The sequence below is a fragment of the Nothobranchius furzeri genome, chromosome 3 (assembly GCF_043380555.1).
Source record: "Nothobranchius furzeri strain GRZ-AD chromosome 3, NfurGRZ-RIMD1, whole genome shotgun sequence".
Classification (NCBI taxonomy): Eukaryota; Metazoa; Chordata; class Actinopteri; order Cyprinodontiformes; family Nothobranchiidae; genus Nothobranchius; species Nothobranchius furzeri.
Genome location: NC_091743.1, coordinates 76,856,960 through 76,873,026, shown reverse-complemented (window position 1 = coordinate 76,873,026; position 16,067 = coordinate 76,856,960). Strand labels below are relative to the sequence as shown.

Below are 16,067 nucleotides of genomic sequence, written 5' to 3'. Positions count from 1 at the left end.
GCTAGGCCATGACCCCTGACCTGCTTCATGCAGCCCAGGGCTTCACAGGGTCCTCCTCTGATTGGCCAGCAGCCACTAACATTAAAATGTTGGTGGTAAAGGTTCACCTGACAGATGCCCAAACTGAATCTTTGGGTTTCCCTTAAAAACGCTGATGCTGCACGAACATCCTGCCTCCAGCTCAACACGGAGCCACAACAATAAAAAACACAGAGTTTACAAATAGTCGTTTTATTAATGACCTGGGGAAAAAAACTAAACACAAGGAATACATGCACGCACATTATGTCTGAGCTTTTACACTCCTGGTTTCTATTCACAACACACGTTGCTTACAGTTTGGTACTAACAGTTGTGAAGCTATAAAATCCATGTTTGTTTATGCTTTTACACACACACAAACCGTTGTTAACAGGACTGGAACACGAACAGTGTTTTTTTCCTTCAGGTAAATCATCAGCACAAATCATGGCATGGCTCTGGCTCCAGTACGGTGGGTTCCATTACCCTCTCAACACTGAGCTCTTCTACACATCACAGTAAAAAAAAAATTCATCATGAACCCTGAAGGTACCGCTAACAGAACGTTAGAATAACAGTTATTCTGCAAAAGGAAATAAAAATGAACTTTACTAAAACTACGGCTCTTTAAAAAGAGAAAAGCATGGATAAAAATAGAGAAAATATAAAACACATGTAGCACAGGCCAGGTGCCAGCAGGAGCCCGTGGGTTCAGTTCTTCCCTCTCTTGGACTTCCGGGTAGACTGTTTTTTGGTCTTCATCTCTTTTTTGACAACAGGTTTCGACTCCGGCTCAGAACGCTTGGACCCACCTTTGGTTGCCTGCTTTTTGACCGGAGGCTCCTCTGGAGATGGCTCTTCAGCTTTAGATTTCTTGGAGCCACCTTTGGTTGCCGGTTTCTTGACTGCAGGCTCTTCCGGCAGCGACTCCTGGGGTTTAGATCTCTTTGACCCACTTCTTGTTGTCTCCTTTTCCACTGGCTTAGCTGGTGAGGACTCAGGTTTAGACCGTCTGGACCCACCCTTCGTCGTCTCCACCTCATCATCAGACTCCTCGGGGGTGGACTCCCTGGACACGGGTCTTCTGGCTCCCCTTTTGTTCAGCTTTTTTACGGCGGGTTTTTTAGGCTTTCTGGAGGCAGCACCTTTCTTGACGGGAGTTTCTGCCGATTCCTTCTTGGAGGTGGTCTGTCTTCCTCCAGATTTCTTGGCTGGAACTGCTGCTTTCTTGGGAGGAGTCTTCTTTGCAGGTGGGCGGGCTCTGCCTCGCGCTCTCGACTGGCTGGCACGTCTGGAAGTTTTGGCTGGTGGAGGACGCCGATCCTTGCGTGATAGCACCTTGGTTTTCCTGAGTAAATGGAAGTTAACCGAGTTAGGAGCGCACGAGTACAATCACCAACATAAAAGCAGGAGATCGTTAACGATGAAACACCTCTTAGGAGGAGCTTCATCTTCGGACTCTTCCTCTTCTGACTCCTCCTCTTCCTCCTCATCTGAAGTTTCCACCGTCTGCCGTCGTTTGGCGGGTTTCTTTGAAAGCTCATTAAACTTGTCGGGGTACAGGATGATGGGACTAAAGACAAAAGAATAAAAGCTTCAGAACCAACAGGCCAGCTTTCTAGCCCATTACTTTATTTATTTTATACTTGCTGAACCAGAAACGAAGAGACAAACGGAATAAAAAGTATTGCTGCTTTAACAAATGACGCCCAAAAAGGAGTCGGGGTACCTTGGGTAAAACGGGAACGAGAGCCCGTAGGTGCCAGTTAGGCCATGGCCTGTGATCTGCTTAATCCAGCCCAGAACTTTGCACTTGGTCAGGGTCCTCCTCAGATTGGCCACTAAAGAAAATAAACCTGCTTTTAGTTTGTTTTCAGTGTTTATGTATTACAATAATAAAAGTATATTAGTACACACATTAGTAAAACACTTTACTTCTAACGAGGCCACAAAGTCTGCCCCAGTCTTAAAAGAGAACAGATTTTACGCTTTAACTCCAGATTAGACACAGTATCATGGTTCAGGCTTGTTTTCAACAACTCCCTGCTCTCCACTGTTAGAATTTTAAAAATCTTTAAAAAACCAAGTTAAAAACACCCAAAGCTTTACTCTAAAAGGTTGTTTACTGCTGCCTGAAAGAGAAGAAGCAAACCAACACGAGTGAAGCCTTTAAAAATGCACTTTTCCCAAACAAAAAACAGTTTTACCCAGCTGGTTCTCCCTCACGTCCTTGTTGGAGTCTATTAGATATTTTCGAAGAGATGTTGCGCTGCAGGTTTTGGGCTCGTTCATGGCTGTGATGGCCACCGTGATGGCATCTTCCAAGATGGTGCCCTTCAGTGAGGCCTCTTTGCTTGCACGCTTCAGCTGAGACAGAAACATTTGATACATGTAGAGCACACAAACGTAAATAGTGAAATGCACAATAAATAAAAGCAGATGGCCGACTGCCGTCCTGCTCAGGAAAGTGAGTCCTGTTTAAATCTGACAAACAGCTTGAGTGTTGTTAGAGCGGTACCTGAAATGTTCCACAAGCTCCTTTCCCAGTCACTTGCTCCAGATGTCCCTTCTCTACAGCCTTCACCAGGGCAGTCTTCAGAACATCAGGCCTTTAGATCAAAGCAGTTTTTCACAGGTTAAACCAAGTCACCCTCGGTTTCCCTTTAGATGGGTCACAGGGAGGTACCTGTTCTCGATGTTGAGGCTGGGGAAGTGTTTCTCCAGGTATTTCTTGATCAGACCGTAGGAAGCCTCTTTGGGCTCACAGAGCCGAGTGATGATGAGAGGAAGAGCGTCTCCCAGAGGCTCCTGTTTCTGAACACTTTTCTAAACATAAAAATCACAAAAAAACATATTTATATTGAGAAAGCTGAGAGGGGAACTGGTTCCTTTAGTGTAATTTATTACAGTATTTTTCAACAAAGTTACACATCTCAGTATGTGCTTAATTTAGACCAGAGAAACTTTAACATGGAAGCTCCAACAACATTTGTGTCTAAGTGAATTTGCTTTGCATGTACGCATGTGTGCATGTTTATGCATGGCTGACCTGTAACCTTGGCCTTCTCCTACTTTATATTTTCTCCTGGAACGTACCTTTGACTGAGGAGGCTGCTTCCCAATAGCAAAAGTTCCTGACAGGCCTTTCCCCTTCAGCTATAAGAGACGGGACAACAGGAGAGTAACGACTTTAGTTAATGGTTCTCTCAGCAGTTATGAATAGAAGACGTTCAGATCAAACTCATTTTAACCAATTGGGGAGAAACCTAAGCACCAGGAGTAAAAAATAAACAATAGAAACAACACGGACATAGATATGCTGCTGAAGGGTCTCAGTCATCCAGGTCATGGTAATCCAGAGAGGTAAAACCTACCTTAAATAGGAGGGATCTATAATGCAGCTACAGTTTTAGTCCAGGTCACACCCTCCTGCCCCTGATTCCCACACAAAAGAGGCCAACGACGTATCAGGAGATAGGGAGGGGTATTCATGGGGAGTCTCTGCTCGTTAAGCTACAATAGACAGCTACATTTTATAAACTTGGCCCTTTCATATTCCAGTCAGAACTGACAAAGCTCCTCCGATGAGAAGCAAAATGTCTTCAAGAAGCCAGAGAGGTCCAGCTGCCTTCATTAGTGTCTACAGGAGTGATTCGTCACTAAATTAAACAAATCAGCAGTGTTCACAACCTTAAACATGCAGGAAATGTGCTGGAAGCTGACTGCAGCACCAGGTATGTCAGCTCTGTTGTTTTCTAAAGTCCCAACAGAGCAGCCCGCCAGTCGGAAGTTGCAAGTGGAATATTCTGGCCACAGGAGACAATAGGAGGCTTTCATCAACCCTGTGAAGAGTCATCTTGGCACATCCTGGCTCAAGAAAATTATTTAAAAATATGAAAACGTTGCAAAGTATCCCTTGTAAACCCGGATGACACAGAGATTTGCAGACGTCTTAGCCAAATCCCACTTCGGGAGCATAACAGTGTAAACAAAAAACAGTGAAGGTGATTTGTAAATCTGTGGCCGTCCAGTCGGACCGGCTCTGCGACAGTCTACACGCTTAAAAACTAATGACCCCTGTCTGCAACCGACCAATGAAAACACACCTTTGGGACCCTGCAGCAGCAAGACTCCGCCTCTTTAAGTTTCAATTTAATCTACCATCTACCTAATCTGCTTCTAAAATTACAAAAGTCAGTCCAATAGGTTATTGAGTGTAGCGCAGATGTTTACTAATAAGCCTATGTTGGGCCTTTCCTAAAATAAAACACAAAAAGATGACTATGAATTTATTTTACATAGCTTACATACGGTCTTGAGCCTCGTCTTGAGTTAGAAAACCTCGGATGTAATCAGTTTCAATAAAACGTTGCTTTGGGGTTTTCCTAAAATTTCACTCCCAACCATTAAATAAATACTGGACACAAAATCAAAGAAAAAAACTTGTTTCTGCAGGTGAAAACCTTTAAGACTTCACAGAAGTTTTTCAGAAACTTGATGAAAATATGAAGTTAATCGTTTTAATAGCTTAATAAAACAAACCAAACACCGATAAATGACCCGTGCATCTGTGTAGAATAGAGTGCACAGATGAAACCCGATTACCTGTTTGATGGTGCCCTTCTCCAGGTGTTTCTTCATCGCTTTCTTGATGAGGAACTTCTTCTTGTTAAGCTCCAGGCTCGGATATTTTTTCAACATAAATTTCATGACAGACTGGAATGAAATCCCTGACCGGTCATTAGAAGACTAAAAAAACAAACAAACAAAAGAAAATCACACAGACATCTTCACATAAAACGTAAATGAGGGACTGGCTTTGGGGTCACAGTTCGTACACACCGCTACAGCCTCTATAAGGATGTTATCCACTTTGTTCTGCGTGCCTGCATAGTTGGTAACAGGAATTTTTTTGCTTGCAGTGATGCTAGCCCACGCAGGAATAGTCCGTTTCACCTTCTTGGTTTTGGATTTCTCATACTTGTAGCCATCCTTCATCCTGCCGCCAGAAGGAGCAACACAGGTTCAGTGAAGTGAGTTGGTATTTTACAAGCGATATTTCACTGTGATTGTTACCACCTTTATCTTTTTCCACATCCTCACCTCAGTAGGAGAACATAGCAGTGTGTTGCACACTGTCCAGCCGCGCAGTCCTGGCATTTCATTCTTTGTCCATTTGTCACCGATGGGAGAAACAAAATGAAGTTTCAGAACATCTGTCTCAATGACCATCAGAGGAATTTGATCCTAAATTAATTGAAATGCCGTTTATCTTCAGAACTAAAGGGGTGAGGAGGTCAGGGAGAAGGAGGACATTTTTACCTAAAGAGATAAAAAAAAGTCTCCTTTAAAGCCTCTTTACCTGCAGCTAAACGTAAGGCTTCTAGTGTCCTAGTCCTACCTGGGTTGTTGTGATCGGTTAGTCCCATTAAGGGGACACATTAAGCAAATGTGACCAAGTGCTGTCACGTGGGTCTCTGCGTCTGTAAACACGCCAATATCAAGTCCAGCAGTTTACAGTCAGTGTTTGGTTTAGAAATTACACGCCTAAAAAGTTGTTTCAAAAAGTCCCTGATTGTGATGTCACAACCAGGACATTTACAAAGACCCAGTGCTGGAGGGATTGTTTTTCCACTGGCCTGGGAATGCCTTAGGATTCCCCCTTAGGAAGTGGCCGGCTGGGAAGAGTGAAGTTTGCCTTACTTCTTAAAATGCTGCCCCCGCGAAATCAAATCGACGGACTATGCAGAAGACAAGTTGTGTGGAGAGATGTGCCACCTCCCCCCACATGACCAAACACCGAGTCTAGCCATGTTTCCCTTCACACCTGTACTAACTCCAGTCTGCTGGACCCGCGGATGTGCTGACATCTAATCAGAATATTACGTTATTTTCACCGGGCATGAACGATAAAGTAATCAGTGTGGTGCATTTAAACGTGTGTGGCTGTACGCAGGGCACAACCTACGTGACTTTAATCATTTGGAAGAGATGCATTGATTTAACTAGAATGCTGTTAATGGAGGAAGAAGCATTTTCCCATTTTTACTGTAATAAATGCCCAACCTATCAGGGGATTGGTGGGCGTGGTCAACAGCTTGTTTACCTAAAGTGACAGAGACCTGAAACGACTCATTCTGGAAGGTACTGAAAATCAAAAGAATAAAGCTGCCGAAACTGGTTTATGAGGAAATTTGTGTAAAAAGTTTCATGAACATGTTTTGTATCGAACACAGAACTAATTATGACGTTCAAAAAGTCATAATATGTCCCTTTTAATGTAATAAAACAAGCACCTTGCTAACCTAGGAAACACAGGCTCTGCCTGAGTGTTTATTCCACGTTCATCTTCTGACACGGCCAACAGAGAGAAAAGCCCGTTGGAGCAGATCTCCTGGACACAGAACATCACTAGTGAGTAGGGATGTAACGGTCCACGGGGAGTGTTGAACCGTTTCGGTTTATTTTCTCCGTTAAATAATGAATTTTTATTTGCGTGATTTCAGTGCAGCAGATAAAAGTTCCTAGGCAAGTTTCTGTACGGACGCTGTATTGAGTGATGCGCGATGGCTGCACGCGCCTGATTGTAGTTTAAAAAATGTGCTCTACAAATTCTGATGAAACGCCTTTTAGAGCGGATGAAACCAGCTGGCTGTAGCTACTGCTGGAGCCCATAGAGACGTTGAACGGAGCTGCTGCTGGAGCCCGTAGAGATGCTGATTGGAGTGAATGAATCGAACCGAACTCTTAAAAACACCGAACCAAACCGTTACACCTCTACTAGCGAGTGCTGAAGTTTGGTAGTTGACGGGGAGGAAATACTTTTAGGTGAAACAACTGCCAGGACTCTACCAGTGATTTTCCACCGCATGCACACACACAAGCTTGATGGACACACACATTTTAAAATATGGTGTCAAAGATAACGTCTTCTCCTCCTGGACTCCTCCAAATTGGAAACATCTGTCTAAACTAAACGTGGCTGTGACAGGACACCACATCACTGCAACCATAATCGGAGTGGACTTTTGTCATCCAGCACAGGTAAGGATAATATAAAATCGATAAAAGTGCTATCAAAGTGAAATATCGCAGCCTGCATAGTAGGTCTCTATTGTGACTCACTCTTTCTCATCCTCTTTTTTATCCTTCTCTTCAGAGGCATCCTCTTCAGCCTTCTCTTCATTAGTGTCTGACCGGGTATCGCCTGACGTCTCTTCCTCGCCCTCAGCTGTTGCAGCTGAAGATGCAGCCTGCTCATCCTCAGCAGAAGGCGACTCCTCAGAGGCGTCTGCTTCTTAGGAAAAAAAAAAAAAAAAAAAAACAATTAAAAAGTAAATAAAGCAGCAACAAAGGGGCCTCATTCATCATATGATTGTAGAATAATTCCTAAAACATGCGGTGGCCTCTCATACACAAGTTCCTCCGCACTTGTTGGATGTTAAATCCCACCTGTACCCAGGTGCTCGTGTTTGTTCTCCGTCATTTACATACAGAAACGCCCTCAATTAACCATATTTGGTTATTGAGACACTTGCTGCTGGAGGGAAAATGAAACAAACAAGTTGCAGAGGTTATAAACGCAGTCGGGACAGAGAAGAGGTTCCTGTCAGGAATAAATAAATAAACTTTACCTGATAAGTCATAGAGTAACGAGTTGTCTTTTACATTTAAGGGGTTGTTGTGGTTGGTGTTACTTTTAACTGAAAATGTTGAGCGTGCAGCCTCTTCTAAGCCGTCGGCCTGGTTACCTTGGCAACGCGTGTGTGATCGCGGAACAGAGGATGTTCTGGGGTTTCTCGTAGTTGTAAAATTGAATATGGACTGGAATCGGATTTGTGCGGTTGATGTCGCTCCACGAAGGTCTCAAATCTCAGTCAGCACAGCTCTAGAAGGATCTCCTGTCAGTGTGCTCATGGAGGACGAGTTTCCTCCAGAGAACATGCCCTGACAAATCCTTAATAACAAGAAACTATCTTATCTGGTGCAGACAAAATTTACTTATTAGGTAAAAACACACACACACGGTTTCAGTAAAATTGCATGCAAGTATCAAAATAAAAGTACCGCAGCGACGCAATTTCACATATATGAAGCTCATGTGTGACCCAACAGCTTATTTACTCACAGCATCGTTCCAGAAGTACAGCGGTGTGTTTTTCATGGCTTTATTCTTCGCAGTGGAGAGGAACAACATCATACATGACATCAAAATTGATTTCTTTCTTTTTGATTTAATGGCGGATTGCATAAACAAACCATGACCTGAAGTCTCGAGGGATTGTCTGACCCTGTGAGTCCAGCGACAAGCACAGTGAGGAAGCTGTGCCGCTGCTAAGACTCTCCTGGTGTGAAAAGGACCGCTTTGAAGTTTGCGAGTAAACCGTTCCGCTGCCGTTTCATGCCGCTGATGCTTCCAGTGTGAAACTGGGTTTAGACTGCCCACAGTAAAAGGCCACCCTGACATGTGCACAGTTATGCTTTATTGGAGTGGGCAGAAAACCAGTCAGTATCTGGTGTGGCTACCATTTGCCTCATGCAGGGCAACACATCTGTCACTGTGTTGATCAGGTTGTTGATTGTGGCCTGTGGAACGTTGGTCCACTACTCTTCAATAGTTGCGTTAAGTTGCTGAATATTGGCAGGAAGTGGAACATTCTGTAGTATACGCCGATCCAGAGCATCCCAAACATGCTCAATGGGCGACACGTCTGATGAGTATGCAGACCATGCAAGAACTGGGATGTTTTCAGCTTCCAGAAATTGTGTCCAGGTCCTTGCAATATGGGGCCGTGCGTTATCATGCTGCAACATGAGGTGATGGTTGTGGATGAATGGCAATGGGCCTCAGGATCTCGTCACGGTATCTCTGCGCATTCAAGATGCCATGAATAAAATGCACCCGTGTTTGTTGTCCATAACATCATCCTGCCCATACCAGTACCTAGGGCTGGGCGATTTATCAATATTTTTAAAATATCGGTATAATTTTTAAATAAGATAAGATGACTTTATATCTTTACATCAATATAAATGGTCAAACTGCTATGCTAGCGATTAGCCGCTATGCTAGCGACATGTTGCTTCATCTCTAGTTGGTTATTACGTGTATTCTCACAAGTTTGCTCAATCTGAGAGCCTCTGGGTAAATGTGCTGCTCTAAACTTTGCATTTGGCGTCCTGGTTGGGGATGTTCAACGCCAACGGAGTTCTGTTTTTCCATCCTGCTTGTGCGGAGAGACGAGTCAAACCCCTCCCTTCCCTGTGTAATCAAGAAACATCTACAGATAGCCGGAGAGGCCAAATTACAAAATAATTTTGCCACCCGCATTTCAATGGCTCCCCTCTGGGCGACGCCTACGCTGCATTTCCTGCAAGACTGAGAGGAGGAGAGCCACCTTTGTCCCCAAAGCCATTCTGCTCTTTAACTCCAGCAGATAAGACCATCCCCCGATAACCCCTCTCCTTGGGCTCTCCATATATTTAACTTTTATACAGATGACACTTTAGTCACTTTAGTCACTTACTCAGTGATTTTTGCATACTTAACTGTTTTATCCATCTCAGTGTTTTGCATATTTTTCTGTTTTATCCATCTTCTTGCTGCTTTACTTCCTTATTGCCTATTTATTCAATGTTCGTATATCCAACATCATGCTGCTCTGCTGTTATTTTTTTTAATTGCCCCTCGGGGATAAATAAAGTTTTTCTGATTCTGATTACCTCAAACATATTGTAAGGGCTTGAATGGTAAACTATAGGGTTACCATTTTATTTTGAAGGCAATCTCACGGGAGAGAAATGTTGTTCTGTTTTGTTCCGCTCTTGATTTGCTATGCTAAATCATCCGTTATGAGCGATTCTGTTGAAAAAGTTAAGAGTTTGTAAGGCGTGGGTTACAGCGACAGTAGCCCGAAAATAATACTCATAAAAGAGCACCTAGAGACTCCAAGTCATTACAGTATAATCGCTGATATGAGCCAATACTGTTAGACTCCACCCATGTTTGCCCTGGTAACTAATAACTCCACGGCGCAAGACCCATGTGACCTTCAGTAGATGCAAATACATCATCACACATTTAGCTTGATATTTATTTTTCTCTGGACAAGAAATAACCAATATGGGCCACCTCTAGATGAAAGTTATAGAATTTTACATTAATTATAATTATATAATTAAAAAGTGCCTGTGGGACATTTGATACACCTCTAGCTCTCAACTGTGTGTGTGTGTGTTAACAGACAGCTGTACCAGTGTCTCTAAAGCTCAGACTGGTAGAGAATAGGCACTAAGGTTAAATTTTGACAAGAACCAATATATTTTTATGCACTTAATCTACTGATTCATTTGTATAATTTCTCAAGACAGCTTGAAGTGAGTTAACTAGTAAATAATTTACAGGAGGAAAAATACTGAGATATATATATCGTATATTTCGGAATTCAGCTGAAAGATAGATATAAGTTTTGGTCCATATCGCCCAGCCCTACCAGTACCCCACTGCCACCATGGGCCACTCGCTCCACAACGATGACATCAGCAAACCGCTCACCCACACAACACCACACATGCAGTCTGCTATCTGCCCTAAACAGCGAACACCGGGACTCATCTGTGAACTGAACACCTTTCCAACATGTCAAACGCCATCGAATGTGAGTGTTTGCCCACTCAAGTTGGATACGATGACGGACTGCTGTCAGGTCCAGACCCCGATGTGGACAACGAGCATGCAGATGAGATTTCTTGAGATGGTTTCTGAGAGTTTGTGCAGAAATTCTCTGGTTGTGCAAACCGATTGTTGCTGCAGCTGGTCTCAAGAGATCCTGGAGAACAACATGCTGGATGTGAAGGTCCTGGTGCTGGATTGGTCACACGTGGTCTGCGGTTTTGGGCCGGTTGGATGTACTGCCAAATTCTCTGAAACACCTTTAGAGCACAGCGGAGCGCAGCGCCGCGGTGAAAGCGGATAACGGAACAGGGAAGCTAATTAGCATAAAAAGCCGGCATTAAATTATGGAAATGCCTCAAAGAAAATCAACACGATCTATTAGGTGTCCCAGAAGGCTTATATTTGAAGACAGTGACCACGAAGAAGGACAGATCTCCAGTGAACCAGGGTATGAATGTTTGTTCAGTCTTTTTTAATTTGAAAAATCCTTAACTATTTGCTAATTGTAAGATTCAGCTTCCTTCCAGCATTATTTATCTATTTACAATAAATAATTTTGCTAAAACAAAAGTTTTTGGTATAGCAGTGCACAGTGTGCAAGAGAAGCACCCCATGGCGGTGTGAGATGTTTACGACTCGGCCTGCAGCTGGAGAGAAACAGCTTCAAGGCCTGCCACATCAAATAAAAACATCTGAAAGTTTACAAAAATAAATAGTCTTAAAAACTGCTAGAAAAGACACCAAGGTTCAAACTTTAAGAATAGATGCAATACAGTTCAAAGTTTAAATTGCCCATTCCAAATTGTTTGCCCAGTAATTTTGAAGTTCCTGTTCAGTAATAAATGTAAAAAATTCAAATCTGTTTTTTTGCTTTTTTCACTTTTAGGCAGATTTTTTTAAAGGCTTTAATAGAAATAAATTCTAAATACAAACCATACACTGAAAGCTGACGTTGTTCTGAAAAAAGGAGGAGTTACACACACTTTGCACTTTTGATTACAATTTTACAGCCATAAAATTAAAAAAATACCAGGCGGCCCTGTTATAATTATGGTCATAAGAGGGTTATTAAGACGGCGATGCACAAACAGGAAGTGATTGGTAGTCATTCCACTCCAATCCAGTTGGTGGCGGTAATGCACCAAATTGTTGTTTGCCAAGTGTCATAAGACCACAAATAAGAAGAAGAGAGGCGGAAGCATTCATAACAAACTCAAAGCGATAGTCAAAACATTAAGCATGAAATGGAGTTATCCTAATGCAGGGGTCAGCAACCTGTTCCCATCAAAGAGCCATTATTACCCATTTCCCACAGTAAAGAAAACACTGGGAGCCACAGCAGCCGCGGCGTTGTGGGCGGGGCCTAACCTCAGACAGCAGAGCTGCTTTAACCAATCACAACAGGTGACAGCAGCCAGTACCGGTCCCTCGTGTACGTCAAAGTTATCTTTCATAAGACGATAATCAATAAAACGATTTATATAAAATGGATCCAGAAGTTGTAGCCCGTCTCTGCCTACAATATTTAGATATTTTTCACCCTGTTGGTGGTTTTACTGAGCAGGTGCCACTTTTGTCATACGTTTCTTTTTAAAACATGTTTAGACTGTTCAGAATACAAATCCAGGCTCTGTCACGTTTGATTGTTGTAATTAAACTTTGTAGGTGGGGAAGGTCAGAAAAGGATCCGATCATTTTGTTTTTCCCTCATTTACAGTGACGGAGATAACGGCGCAGTGCGCCTGGCTCTGGTGTTAATCAAGTTAAATTATATCTCTTTGCAACAATTATCACAAGGAAACAGAACAGTTAAAAGCAGGGCTTGTGTTGACTGGACAGTTCCCGTATTTGACTGTTTCTTTCTATTCATTCTCTGTCAAAATAATTACCCCGACGCATGCAGACGAACTGACATTTTATTTGTTTCGCACATTGCAGATGTAGCTAAATCACTAAAAAGATTCCCATCTGAACATCTGAGCTGGACACTGCTTAGCGCAGCTTACTGTCAGCGCGTACGTACGGTGCACAGCGAGCTGAAGATGTGGAGAGGGGCTTGGAGCGCGTCGCAGAACCAGAGCGCATGCAGGAAGATTCCTCCGACTAAAGCGAGACTTGTCACTTAGGAAATGTTCCCTGATTATGAAACTTTGGCTGAATAGTGCTTGTCCCAATGTGGCGACACACCCAGGAGCCATCTGAGGAGAATCCCAGAATCTCACATCCTCTTCAGCTCAGAAGCGCCTATGATTACGCACAAGCGTGACCCGTCAACCCGGTCTCACAGTAAGACTGGGTTGGAACTGTTCAGGTTTACGCAGACAATCTTTACATTTAGAATTGGCATACAGATGTAAAATTAATGCAGTAAAATATAAAGAATTTTATGTAAATATCCATTCATTATTTTACAAGCACAGAGAGCCACGTCAGATGGATGGAAGAGCCGCATGCGGCTCCAGAGCCGCGGGTTGCCGACCACCGTCCTAGTGGATCCAAAAAGAGAAAGAAGCAGCATGCTTCATTTTAGCTTTTATTTTCACTTCTGAAAGTGACGTCGATTTTTGATGTAAACATCAAAAGAAAGCAGAAGGGAAAGACAATGGAAAATGGTTAAAGGGAGGAAAACATGGACCAAAATGAAAAAAAAAAAAAAAAAAAAAAAACAAAGGCAAAAGCACAGGAGCACTGACAGGAAAAAGAAAGCAGAGCAAATATTGAAAGCACTCAAAGGGAGGGAAATACAGGAAAAAAGAGGACTAATAAAAAGGGAAAATAACTCATGTCAGAAAAGGGGAGTTTTGCAAATCCAGTTAAAGGTAAGATTGTCGAAAATTTTGTGTAAAGTGCCCCATGACTGTGCTCGCCTTGGGCCCTCAAATTGCTAAATCCGCCACTGTTCATATACCACACCTGTGAGGTGGGATGGATTATCTTGGTAAAGGAAAAGTGCTCACTAACACACGTAGACAGATTTCAGAACAACTTCTGACAGTCATGGGTCTTTTGTAGCCTGGCAAGCCAGACTAAGTAAATGTATTATTTGTCTGGCCACGCTCCATTGACGGGTCTCCGTTGTGGGGCGGGTTCTACCGTTGTCTTTCAAATGATCTCTGCATTCCACTGGACAATGAATGTGACATACTCTTGTTTCACTCTGTTGCATCATCCCACCCACCAGGCATATAGAGTGCCCTGATTGGCCCACAAAGTGGATAAAGCTTTGTGATTTGTTCACTAAGCAGATAGAGCACTATGATTGGCTCACCATTATGGACCAATCACAGCTCCTAATGTGTTTGAAACCCCTCTAGAGAGTTGTGATTGGCTAGCCAGAGTCCTGGTAGGAGCTGCAGAGGTTCCAATGGAGCATGCCTAGACCAAACTTTGCAAAGCAAGAATTTGGTCTAGTTCACTAGGCTAGGTCTTTTGTGTATGTAGACAAAGTTTCAGATGTTTGAGTTCAGCTCATGAAAAATGGAAGCAAAAACAAAAGTGTTGCGTTTATATTTTTGTTCAGTGTAGGAAGGCATGCCAGGCTAGGAAAAAAACGATTAAAAACGTTTGTTGTGGTTCTTTTAAAAGAAATCTGCAACTCGGTAAAATCAACTAAATTTAGCATTGACTCACAAAACGTGAGTGTAAAAATCTAAATATACGTTTTCATTTTTTTTTTTAATAAATACTAGTATCGCAATGAAGACATTAAATTTCTGTAGGCACCGACACACATGTAGGAAAACTCCGGCGTGATTACTAACACGTCTTCAGTGTAAAAGATGAAACAGAAAATCCCAAAATGTCGATCTGGGTTCATGGATGTGGTTCAGGGGACCGACGACCCCAGCCTCACCTTTCTCTGCAGCTGAGGAGGGGGCCTTCTCCTGGGTTGGAGTCGCTGCTGCTCGGCGAATCGGCATGATGGGGGATTTACCTGAACACAGGAAAAATGTGTTGGCCGCACAGCGGTACGTGGCCATTTCTGTTTATGTGCGTGCCGTGGTTGAGGCAGGCGGCCACTACTACGGCCGAACACACTTAATTCAATCACCAGGCCCATTTTCATTAACCTCGATTTATTTTGTTTTTACAAAACACTGACTGCCTTTAAGTCAGCACACCGTAATCTCATTTATCCTACAGCCTGGAACAAAGGGACCAATCCATGAAACTCACACAATTAGCTGAAAGACTTTTTCGGCAATTTCGCCATTTTGTCCATTGGTTTAGAAACACAGTAATGGCGTCGTGCAAGGTAGATGGGATTCTTTCAGTACCATGGTCAAATACAACAGCGGTGTCGTTGTTAAGCGTGGGAATCGTGCAAGTTTAAGTTAACCAAAACATGAACCGTGGCGCCCTTTTCACTTACCTTACCTTCTGCTTTTCGGGAAAAAGAACGATACTTAAAAATTTCTGCACGTTCCTTTATTTCGATATCTTGGTTAACGAGCCCCGCCCCGTTTGGACCGTTGGTGACGTAGAACGTCACACATTACGTCGAAGGTGCGTGACCAAGAGACCGTCAGAAAACAAACACAAAGGGAACAAAAACAAAAGGAAACGCTGGAGAACTTTTTTGTAACGAGGTGAATTTACAGTCCCGCACCAACGTGGCAATCATTCACAATTTTTTGCTTCAAACGAGCAATTATTTTGTTAAATATATTTTTGTGAAGTTTCTAATTTTTACTCCCATTTAATAAAAACGGATGCAATGCCACCGTCCTGACCCAACGGAACAAAATAAAAGTGAACAACAAATTGTTATATCTGGAGGGAATATCCTCAGGAAATAGAAATGGTATATTCTACAAACATATTCAAATAAATTCTCTCAAAGACCTAAAGCAGAACCGAAGATGGATTTCTATTTAGTTTATCTTTTGGCTGGAAAAAGGAAAATATTCTAACTTGCAAGTTTATTGATTCAATTAACTGCAGTTATAGATATAACATGTGTGTGTATTGCATGTCAATTGGGACAGAACTTAAAAATTCTGACAGAATTAATTGTAATTGACATGAGTGGATCAGCAGATGGGCTTGGAGTCTTCCAGCTATTCTCCAGGTGCACCCTGGCATATTTATGTCTACAGGTACACCTCTTGTTCTTGTCAGGCTCTTATATCCAAAATGAAGAAAAACAAATGATAGAAGGCTCCAAATGATTTTCAGGCAGGAAATGTTTCCTTGAAACACCAACACAAAAATAAGAAATCACAAGAATCAGCACCTTTTTAAATACATTTTTTGTCTTTAATGTATTTACAAGCTTTAAACTGCTCTGTAGGGCTTAAGAATTACAAGCATCTTGGGTCAGCGGCCCCGGCCTTTTGCTTTGTGAAATTTAACTTTAGTTAAGTTTCGC

At 42.6% G+C, this 16,067-nt stretch overlaps 1 protein-coding gene across 8 annotated transcripts; it reads right to left on the bottom strand.

The window, feature by feature from the left end:
* Positions 1–215: 215 nt before the first annotated feature.
* On the bottom strand, positions 216–15,195 carry hp1bp3 (heterochromatin protein 1, binding protein 3). 8 transcript variants are annotated; one of them, XM_015958387.3, is made up of 13 exons: positions 15,069–15,195; positions 14,550–14,630; positions 7,147–7,318; positions 5,125–5,187; positions 4,864–5,020; positions 4,627–4,770; positions 3,118–3,177; positions 2,708–2,847; positions 2,540–2,630; positions 2,229–2,388; positions 1,751–1,862; positions 1,454–1,594; positions 216–1,369 (listed from the first exon to the last, which is right to left on the bottom strand). In XM_015958387.3, exons 2-13 carry the CDS (start codon positions 14,614–14,616, stop codon positions 733–735), a joined length of 1,944 nt encoding a protein of 647 aa, XP_015813873.3. In that variant the 5' UTR covers positions 14,617–14,630; positions 15,069–15,195; the 3' UTR covers positions 216–732. The 8 variants fall into 8 exon arrangements, with proteins under 8 accessions (XP_015813873.3, XP_015813875.3, XP_015813877.3 ...); XM_015958389.3 differs by having other exon boundaries at positions 7,147–7,315; XM_015958391.3 differs by having other exon boundaries at positions 7,147–7,312.
* Between the last annotated feature and the right edge of the window lie 872 nt (positions 15,196–16,067).

Bases quoted from the DNA above. Each gene is read 5' to 3' on its own strand.
- hp1bp3 (XM_015958387.3), bottom strand. From the start codon at position 14,616: ATGCCGATTCGCCGAGCAGCAGCGACTCCAACCCAGGAGAAGGCCCCC. The intron at 3,178-4,626 runs GTAATCGGGTTT...CGTCTCTTATAG, and splicing joins AGAAGGGCACCATCAAACAG to CTGAAGGGGAAAGGCCTGTC. The intron at 2,631-2,707 runs GTACCTCCCTGT...TTTGATCTAAAG, and splicing joins AGCCTCAACATCGAGAACAG to GCCTGATGTTCTGAAGACTG.